General features: G+C 46.0%; 1 protein-coding gene across 2 annotated transcripts in view; it reads left to right on the top strand.

Annotated features, from left to right (window-relative positions):
* Nucleotides 1-8473, top strand: part of LOC149359485 (NADH-cytochrome b5 reductase 2-like) — a 30632-nt gene extending 22159 nt beyond the window's left edge. For both annotated transcript variants that reach the window (XM_089571694.1, XM_089571695.1), the window contains exons 3-4: nt 3084-3349; nt 7862-8473. In XM_089571694.1, the coding sequence (XP_089427820.1) occupies nt 3084-3349; nt 7862-8084 (489 nt within the window). In that variant the 3' untranslated portion in view covers nt 8085-8473. The remainder of the gene's footprint in view (nt 1-3083; nt 3350-7861) is intronic.
* Nucleotides 8474-11125: the final 2652 nt, after the last annotated feature.

The following is an 11125-nucleotide window of genomic DNA, read 5'->3' on the forward strand; positions in this document are numbered from 1 at the left end:
CATCCCGACCTCTCGCCAGCACTTCTTTCGTCGAGTACACGTGGACATATATTTTACGGTTTACTGAAAGGAAAGGAAGAGGGTGGATACATACATACTTCACATACTTTGTTTTTTTTTTTTTCCAGAAGTTGGAAACGTCGTTATTCACCTTGTAGTTTGTGCTGTAAAAATTTCGCTAAGAAGCGCGATAGGTATACTGCTGTTGTCGTTTATTGGCAACTATTCACATTGTGGGTGACTTGTGCACACGATGTGACTATCACCCCGTCCTATTTATTTTATTTTATTTAGTACATACTGCTAGCCTCATGCCGAGGCTGTTGCAGGATTGGGGCATATTATACAAAGGGAGAAAACAACAGTAAGAAAAGTACACTTAAATTATTGTTATACAGTTCTAGTTGGCACAGTGGAACAAAGAAAAAAAAAGTACAGTCAGAGATCATAAGTCACAAAAAAAAACAGATTGCAGGAGGGCAAAAGTAACGAATCGACAACATTCTGCAGTCAGGGCACAGTTGACAGCTTTGAAATAAAATTTTCCAGGGACGGGCACTTGACCACGTCATCAGGTAAGGCATTCCATTCACGGACTGCTTGGGGGAAAAATGAGTACTTAAAAGTGTTGCTATGTGCCCGGAATTCGATTAAATGCTTGGAGTGTTGTGTTCTAGTGCTGCGGTGAGCTGAGCGGGAGATGTAACTCTCACTGTTGATCTTAAAGGCTCCAGACAAGAGAAGATACATATATTTGATGCGTGTATGCTTGGCGCGACTACTAATAGTGCTGAGACCAGCCTGGGTGAGAAGTTCGGATGGTGACTCGTGGCGGCGATATTTGTTATAGATGAACCTAACTGCCTTGCGTTGTATGTTTTCTAATTGCTGCCATATTAGGCTGTGTCATTGTATTTTCCTATTTCAGGCAAGGATTGTTAGGATCTTCTTTGGGAAGCTTAATTTCCAAGTGGCACCACTAGTCTCTGTTGCAATCAAAGTATTTTTTTAAATTTTGGCAAGCGACTTTCTGCAGTTGAACTGCGTTCTCGTCTTTGTTGCCGTAGTTGGTCGTGGTGAAAAAGTCCGTGCTCATCTTTTGGTGAAACAGAATAATACTGAACGTACCCTTATTAAGTATACGTTAGGGTGCCATGGAGACTGTGGCACCTGTAGGCATATCACACGAGTTGGTCATGAAATGTTGCCACTGACTCTGCAGTTTTGCTTACCTTTGACCGTCCAAGACAAGGGCGAGATATCGGAGCTTTCACCTTATGTCCCCTAATTTTTGGCACTATTGGTACTGCGCTTTCAGCTCGTATCAGAGACCAGGTCATATGCTTGAAGGGTGACAAAAATTTTCTCCTCCAAAGGCAGGAAATTCGGGGATTGTGGGTACATTTCGGTATCGAAAATTGCGCTTGTGACGATTAGAAAAAGAGAATCGCTGCCGTTGTTGGAGCGAAGCGCCAATTATATCTGATATTGTCTCAAGGCTGTAGAATCTAATTGAGAGCTTTTAACTACACGCTATAATTCTGGCCAAAAGCATTTTTAATCGGGAAACCGTTTATGAACGCATTTTTTTCATATAATGTAACATTTCACTATAACAATCAATGTATCCGCAGATCACCCGAGGGCAGTCTTGTTGTTTTTTTTTCTAATAATGTTTTTGCTATCATCGAAAGTGTGGTCCATTGGTTTTCTACGGCAGTCTTAACTGTTCGATGTGATCTATGGAAACACTTCAAAAGAAAGGTTTTGCTATATATCGGAAAGATCGGCTATTGAAGGTGGTATATTATAGTTTTCAAATTTGCTAAAAGTTTGTGCGGAAATGTTGGGCATGTTAGTAACAACTGCCGCTGCCAGACTCAGGAGTAAACGCAATTTAGCCCTTTGCAGCAGTAGCCATCTTATCGGCCACGTCTGATTGTTAATGCGAATCTCTGAAGAACAGATGCTTTCGTTGAATGTTTCAAAAGATAGTTTAAAATAATAGTGTGGGGTGCGTGTAGTATTGCACATGGGTACACCTGGTAAAGTAGAACTGGGTTCGTGATTTGTGAAACACGAATTAAAGTGGCGAGAATTGAAAACCCACGCGCAGTAAACTTATGCGTATGAATTTCAACTTGCCGACTTGCGATGAGAACTCTGTACTATAGGCAGATTGAGCGGCGAGATCTTACGTTAATACAGCTCCTTTGTAGATGGAGAATAGCTACGAGCGCAGCAGTGCTTTTAGTGTTCTCGGAGAATCCATCACAGATCGCCGAGAATTCGTTTCTTGTGAAAGGCCATCTTGTCAGCTTTGGAGTCTAAACGCTGCTCTTTGAAAACAATGGAAGACTGTTAATCATGCGGCATTCAGTGGTCCTGTGTCAGGTGGTCGGCGTGCTCACAATCTGTTTGAAACAGTTCTCCTCCTGATCACCAGCTTTGCGGAAGCACCGAGACAATCCCACGAAACTGCAGAGACAACCACTAAGGATGCTGAGAGCATTAAAAGATGCATTTTTTTCAGGGAGATCTGGCGGGTTGCTTACAGTACTTAGAGATTACGGCGCAGATGTCAGGGTGCTAAAAATGAGACGTCCGTAATGGCACTAGGTAGGAAGACACAGTTCACTTCGCCGTTTATAAGCGCTTTGTTGTATTAACCAGCGGGCGATGTTAAGCCTTATATGTCGGCAACCCCGTTGCACCACTCATGTGCACGGCTGCTTGATTTTTCTAACAAAGTTACACACCTAAAACGTTTGCAGACGATTACGAATGTCTGTAATGCGAAATTTGAGCGCAGCTTTCCAGCCGTGGGAGCCGTGGCAGCTACTACCTGCAACGGCTAGCAGGTGGCGTGTTACGCTGCTGGCTACTCTCCAGGATCTTGGCAGGTTGTAACGCCACCTCCCAATTGGCTTGTTACGCCGACTATACCGACGCCGACAACTACTACGACGCGGAAATGACGAGTGGGAACCTAAGAGCTGCGCTCTAAAAGGAAACTCGATACAACGTTTAGTACGCGCAATAGGACGTGTGCTTGCACTTCATTCCTTGCAATTCCTACACAGGTCCAGGGCCCGAAGGGAAAGTTCGAGTACTTGGGTCGCGGCCGGTTCGTAATGGAAAACGGCCGCGTGCTCTGCCTTGCCTCGCATCTGGGCGTGATCTCCGCGGGGAGCGGAGTGACGCCCATGCTTCAGCTGCTCCGCCACAAGTTCGCTGACCGGAATGACGTCACACGCGTCCTGATGGTGGACGTCAACCACTCTGAGCAGGACATCATCATGCGAGACGAGCTGGAGGCCTACGCCAAGGACCACCGCAGGACCTTCAAGTACGTAGCCGCAGGCCATGGCGGACACACGCAGCTTCTGCATAGCCACTGTACTGCGGTAACACACGGACAGGACGACAGCTTGGCAACGATGGTGCGAACGGCTGTATGCAAGCCATTAGGAGGGCGCTGAGTTTGTGACTGGTAGTAAGGCGAAGCGATGCGCTTAATGAGCCTTGGAAGTTTTTAACGTAGTAGTTCTTCATGGAAAGTAAATGGAGCCAGCGCAGACGACGACAAAGCCTTCAATACATGACATTTGGCGTGCATATCTCTTAATATTCGGCATAATGCCCTACGTTGGATCTTTCTGTAACATCAACATAGTTGGCATTCAAGCACACAGTCGGAGAGACCATAATACACAGGGTGAGATCCATATTAAAATTTGCCGTCATGATATCTTTGTGAGTACCCTTTACGATAAATTCGTTGCATTTTTATTTGTAAATAGCGGCTCAGTTTGTGTTTGCTGCTTCTGTCGAGGCCGTCACTAGTGCGCACAGAACGACAAGGCTTGGACGCAAGGCATACGTATACACATGCAAAAAGCCTGCACACAGTCGTCACGATCTAGTGGTTACCAACTGGACTCTCAGTCCGTGCTGCTACTAGCAGCCATTCTAGTGCTTCTTGATTCTTCTAAAGCTTCTAAGGTAATGCTCCTTTATTCTCTACCATATGATTGACAGGTGGTTAAGGAAACACAGCAGCGCATAACAGTTGAGGAACTTCCCTCATCGAAGCACCGTACGCCATTCGCACATTGCACAAACTGTTCCAAGAGTAGTTTCTGGCATTGTTTTTTAGATCACCCGCTCCTTGCCCAGTGAGCCGAAGTATGTGTTTCATGTTTGATATAAAAACAAAGAAGACAATGGAAACAGTGAAAGCCGACTTGGCAGCAGGAAAGGAGGTCTGTACTTGCCAGGCGAAATATGCCGATTATCTATAGTGTTTTCACAATTTAATCTTGAGCTACCTATAATTGGTAGTGAGGTGCTGGAAGTGGTAAGGGAATACGCCTACTTAGGGCAGGTAGTGGCCGATGATTCGGATAATAACAACGAAATAACTAGAATAATAAGAATGGGGTGCAGCGCATATGACAGGTTCTCTCAGATCATGAATGGCAGTTTATCAATATCCCTAAATAGAAAAGTATACAATAGCCGTATCTTAGCGGTGCTCACCTATCGGGCAGACGCGTGGAGGCTAACGAAAAGGGTTCAGCTTAAGTTAAGGGAAACGCAGCTTGCTATGGAAAGAAAAATAGTAGGTTTAACTTTAAGAGATCGGAAGCAGGCAAAGTGGGTCAGGGAAGAAACGCGGGTTAATGGCATCCTAGTCTAAATCAAGAGGAACAAATGGGCTTGGGCAGGGCAGGTAATGCGAAGGCAAGATAACCACTGGTCCTTAAGGGGCAACGGAGTGGATTCCAAAGGAAGGCAAGCGTAGCAGGGGGCGACAGAAAGTTAGGTGGGCGGATGAGTTTAAGAAGTTTGTGGGGATACTGTGACCGCTGCTGGCAGAGGACAGGGTTTATTGAAGAAACATGGGAGTGTATTTGCCCTGCAGTGGACGTAGTTAGGCTCATGATGATGATGATGTTGATTTGTAAACACCATTGTTACTAAGCAGTCTCTCGCGGGACTAGCGTAGAACACGAAGCATTGCGCCGCTTGATTTCAGCTCGTGTCCTTCCCTGCAATAATTTTTTGTGCAATTGTAAGTCATCATCATCATCAGCCTGACTACACCCACTGCAGGGCAAAGGCCTCTCCCATGTCTCTCCAATTAACCCTGTCCTTTGTCAGTTGCCGCCACTGTATCCCCGCAAACTTCTTAATCTCATCCGCCCACCTAACTTTCTGCCGCCCCCTGCTACGTTTGCTTTCTCTTGGAATCCACTCCGTTACCCTTAAGGACCAGCGGTTATCTTGCCTTCGCATTACATGCCCTGCCCAAGCCCATTTCTTCTTCTTGATTTCAACTAAGATGTCATTAACCCGCGTTTGTTCCCTCACCCATTCCGCCCTCTTCCGATCTCTTAACGTTACACCTATCATTTTCCTTTCCATAGCTCGCTGCGTTGTTCTTAACTTAAGCTGAACCCTCTTTGTTAGCCTCCACGTTTCTGCCCCATAGGTGAGTACCGGTAGGATACAGCTGTTGTATACTTTTCTCTTCAGGGATATTGGTAAGCTACCATTCATGATCTGAGAGAACCTGCCATATGCGCTCCACCCCATTCTTATTCTTCTAGTTATTTCCCTCTCATGATCCGGATCTGCGGTCACTACCTGCCCTTGTGCAATTGTAAGTATAGAGACCGAAAGCGCCTGACGGTCGAAACAAGCCATGCATGGTATCCAGTGCCCTAAACAGATACACATCCAATGCCTTTAAAGCTGTGCTACCGATATAGCCGAAGTAAAATAATTTTCAATTAACAAGAGGGTCGTCTTTTTCATGACGTCAAGAAAAATTTAGAAGTCTCCAGAGTTCCCCGATGGCGAAGCACAACCATGGCGCTCTTGTTGCTTTTAGAGTAAAAACCTGGCTCACTTCTCACTTCGAGCGGCTGAGCTAGGACGAGGAAGTGTAAGCATGCCAAGCGTGGCTTCTGTCTATTCCTCCGCGGGCGATTTGCAAGAAAAGCTCAAGCGGAGCACAGTCTGATATTAGAGGCCGATTGCCGCACGTGTTCCTGGCATTGCTAGCGATAAAAATGCGACAACTCAAGTTGACATTTTTCCTGCTAGAAGAAGAATGAGCCGCAGCGACACGGGTCCCATCGGAGACTGTTTGTACAGCCGCTGTCATTAGACGTTACCTGCGCCCAGTTTTCAAGTATGGTGAGCACCATGTGTATTCAGGCTTTTCGAGTGAAAAGCTGTTAGGACACACAGAAGTCTGGGCAATACACGATGCATTTCAGCTACGAAGCTTTGAGCAATGAGAACCAAAATCGGTATTAACTTCTAGTGCTTTCCTTGTACGCGTCTTGATTCTTTTCATTTCCGGTTCGACTTCGCTGCCTCTTGACGAGGCGCGCAGTGTGGTAGTAGCAAAGCGCCGTGGTCAGCGCTTAATATGTTGTGCAAAAGTTATCTATAAACACGCCGTTCGTGCAGTACACTAAAAAAAAGCACACTGTCGCGGAATTTTGCTTCGCGATGCCTGCAAGAAAATTACCCGCTGTCATGCTCTTATAATGACTACAGGCGAGCCACCATGCGGCGGGGCCAGTAACTGTCCAACGCCACGCGCGGGATTAGCCAAACTGACGCTCATGCAGAAGCACACAATTGGTCTCAGAGAGCACTATTGTAAAATTTTTCTTGCTCGCTCTCAATACGCTGCTGATTAAAAATGACGTGAGGGGTGCTTTCTTTCGCGACAGTGGTGTTTGGCCATTTTAAGCATCGGCTGTCGCGCCACCGTCTAAATGAGCAAACCATGCCCCCAAAAGCCATCCAGCATTTTGTACATCAGACTTACGGTTGGGCTTTGGAACTTAGTGCTCAACATGCTATTTTAGTGTCGGTTAACGGCGGATCATGCCTAGAGTTTACTTTGTTCCAGTGATAGCGTCTAGAACCACGAACTTCTTTTCGGATCCAGGAAGCATGTTGGGAACAAAATGACTTCAACAAGTGCGGCAGTACGCTATTGCAGTCAAAGTTCATTTCGAAGAATGCACAGGAAAACTCGTCTGGGAAGCCACATTTTCGATTAAAGACGTCTTCGTGTTCGCTGTGAACTTGCGGAACTTAAGTTTTTTTGTAAACTTTTTTATACGGATTTCCCATTGTTGTTTAATTTCTCAGAAGAAAGCATCGACGACTGTGCAGGGTCACAGCTGACGGACATCATCAGACATGCAGTCGATTGCGCTGATACCGCCTAAAGCATTCTAGATTGGTTTGCCGTGTAAATATAGTGTCGTCGTGCGTTTTGAACAGTCAATAAAATTTTGTACAGTTTTCGAATTGCAGCGAAAGTGCTTAACTACAATTGCCGCCATTGAATTCAAAACTAGCAGGAAACCATGTATGTCTTCATGATCGCTACAAACCCAGAGTTCAAAAGCTTTTGACTAGAACACAGCTCGCCAGCAAGAAGACAACCATGTATGTTAAGCAACAAGGAATTGGCTTACATCACTTCACATGTGACATAAGTTTTGATTTTCACGGCCCTTTTCACACTATCTCTTACTTTGTGTTATGTTTTTGTATATATACCCTTCCGTCCTTCAATAAACCCAGTTGATAGTCAGCGCTTGTCTTGTTGTTGTCCCGCCTTTTTTGCGCTGTTCACCAGTATGAAGACTTAACCTGTAAACGCATGCCGTCTTCTTTGGAAGCAACAACGACTTGCTTAGGTCCCGCACAACTAAAAAACGATGAAAATAATGCTGGAAACCAGGCACCGTTTCGTCGTCAAGCAGCAGGTTCTGTGTCCGACATTTCACCTTGACACAGTATGGCAATCACATTACTGCAGGCTGTGCCACGTGCTGACAGAGATGCCCGACTACAAGGCGAACAAGTCTCCCGTCAAGTACGTCGAGGGGCCGCTGACGCAGAGCATCCTGGAAGAGTTCCTACCGCCGCCATCTTCCTACAGCATCGTGCTCGTATGCGGTCCGCCCAGGCTCGTCAGCGAAGTGTGCCGGCCCGCGCTCAGAAACATCGGACACGACCAGCTGCGTGTGCTCGTCTACTGAGCTGCCCGCTCTGAGGCTTAACCGCGTCGTTCTTCACTCTTCTGACTTTTTCTTTACATCATATGTTTAGTAAGTTATCAATTACACTGCAGCAATACGGTCCATGTTCTATTGTCCATTAGAAAAGCCGTAATAAAATTTTCATACCTGTGCCTATCAAGAAGAAGCTGTCATTTATTTATTATTAGTTATTTATTTCGGAATACTGTCAATCCCTTCTTGGGATTTTTACAGGAGATGGCAAAACATACAAATACAGGTTCAGTGCTAATTTTTTTTTTCACGCACCACTTTCTATGATGTTCAATCGCGTTTCCGAAAACGCTGCTTCTGTTCCGTTTCATAAAAGAAGAGCTCCTACTTATGAGCAGAAAATCATAAGTTCTATCAGTTTTGAGTAAAGTACGCCGCCTTACAACGCTTGCGACCGACGTCGCTGTTTGAAGACGAACTCAAGACTGTTCAAGCTGTTTGTTCAACTTATTGCCTTCGTTTTTTTCGAAATGTTGTGTTGAAGAATAAAACATTTCCACCTTCCAAATATGTATCGTTTACTGGAGTTTGCTCCCTGCCTGAAAATCCACAGAAATCAACCGGTTACATTCTCTACTGAGTCTCGCTACAGGCAGAACAGGCTTTGAGCCGCAAATATCGTTCTTGGATAGGGATGAAGTTAAGATAAAAATGCAGGAGGTTTCTCTGCGGAGTCGCATTTTGATACATCTCTCAAATTTCGCTTGAAAGAACAATAGAGAGCTGCAGAACAACCCGAATTGTTCTTGTATTTGCACGCTTCAGATTGAATAATAGTTGCAGGTGGGCCTTGTAAGCGTTGCCGTAGTGCAGTAGAATCGGGGAAATATCTCTGATGCTTTATGCACAGTATTTTATATTACTCTTAGCATTGCAATGCACTCCTCACACAGATTCCAAGGCTTCGCATCGCGGCACAGTACGACGCGGCATAGTTTTCTTGGCAGCGCGGCGGCGGTGTGAAATATAGGACCCGGTCCACAACAAGTGCCAGATGCACCACTTGAACGGGGAACGAAGGCGTCAAGTACGACGTTCGCGCCGGCCGAGCTGCCCATTTTTCTTCTGTTACTCTTCAGGCCACTCTTTGAAAGGAGAAATTGCTGTTGTGGAGCCATTTCTTGGTGTTCCGTCCTCTACGTAGTTTTTCAAGTGAAGCACGTACAGCCCCCGTCAAAAGTATACAGCCCAAGGGGTTTGCTTCTAAGCTGTCTAGCGGTGCTTTCTAGCACATCAAGCAGTCCAAACCTTGGGAGAATTGAGTACGCAAAGCCATTCCTCTTTCAAAAGATTACAGTCGCCGAGGATGCATAACGAGGCATGCTGCAGGCCTCAAAAGCAAACCCCTTGGGCAGTATACTTTTGACGGGGGTGTACGTTTACTACATCGTCCACATAGCAAATGTGTTTCTCCAAAAAACCTCCGGGACATGAACGTTTGAGTGCAGTGGGGCCGTGCGGGGGCCCAAGGACCGACGTGTCCAAAACTCCCTTGTTACAAATAAAGTTTTCATCATCATCATCATCTCCAAAAAAAGAAAGGGCAAACACTTCGTAATGTTAGAGACGGAAATAATGACTGCAGCGGTAAACTTCTGGGCCATTCCTGCGAAAAACATGCGCAGAATGTTCCCATACATTCAAAGGGACATTTGAGATGAAATACGATACGATGTAATGCAGGAGGAACACGTCGTGCTGCTGATTTCACAGATGGCATCTCTCTGCAAAAAAAAAAAAAAGGAGGCATGTTAAGCACATATAGCCGAGCACTCTTTAAGTGAATTCCTTAACTATAAGCAAGCAATAGCGACAAGGAAATAATAAAAACGTAAAAAGCACATTTTGTATGACAACTTTTTGCCCGCTATGTTGACGCGTCTCGTTAGTTTTGTTTGTGACGTTTATACGTTATATGCTCTATGGATCAGTGCGACCTTAGAAATGATTCCCCAAGTAAATATTGAAATAAGGCTTACAGCTTCGACGTCCTCGGGGCGTTGTTGGCGTGGTCGACATCTGGTCTTTTTGGCCGTTCTTCGCCATCATCCCATTTTTGGTGCCAGGCATTCCAGTACTCATAGCCTCACCAGAACAATTCATTGGCATCTTCCCCTTGGCCATCATTCCTTTTGTATTCGGGGATGCCGGGCCGCCTTTCCTGACATTTGCGTTATTCATGCTCATATCAGACACAGAGCAATTTTTTGTGCCTTCAGCCATCTCCCCTGTCTCCATGCTAGCGCTCTCCGTGGAATCGTCCATTTGATCCTGGTCCTCTGTTGAAGTGCCTCCGGGAGTCATGCCTGGCCGGTTGCCTTGATTCGATTCACGTTTCTCACCGTTCATGCCTTTGCCATCCTTCATCATGGCTTTCTTAGTTGTCATGCCCGAGCATGTATGCTGCAATACCAGGAGACACACAAGGACGAGACCGTGGTAGACCCTCATGTTGGTCCCTGGCTTCCAGAGGCTGCACTGAAGTTTCGGTGCGGCGACTTTCGTTTGATATACCACAAAAGGAAACGGCAGGTCAGCTTGCTTTAGCTTTGCTGGATTAGAATACCTCACAATAATACGGAATGGGAAGTAGCTGCGTCAGTGCGTGACTCTGGCAGGTTCACAACTGTGGGGTAGACCTTGTTTGGAAAGCCTCGCGCACGCTTACTCGCACGCATATATATACATTCAGGCGCGCCCTACGCCAGTGGTTTCACTAAAAGGGGCGGTTCCTGGCGGAGTTGGTTTTTTAGGTCGCCGCTGTTTGATCAGCGCTCCAGCAAGGCCCTTGGTGCCCTTTGGGACCGCGGACCTTTCTACTGGTGAAAGAGAATTCGAGGTTGAGGGTGCATGGCAAGGAGAGGGAAAGAAGACGATACGGACGCGAGGACACAATGTCGTACGCAAGGCTTGACTACATTTGCACGATTGCCAGGTGGAACGTGCCATTGTACATAAAATGTATGATTCATTGCTCATGAAGAAGCGTTGCTTTAGGCGTTCAGGAC

The sequence above is a fragment of the Amblyomma mixtum genome, chromosome 2 (genome assembly GCF_055824585.1).
Source record: "Amblyomma mixtum isolate Tamu chromosome 2, ASM5582458v1, whole genome shotgun sequence".
NCBI lineage: Eukaryota > Metazoa > Arthropoda > Arachnida > Ixodida > Ixodidae > Amblyomma > Amblyomma mixtum.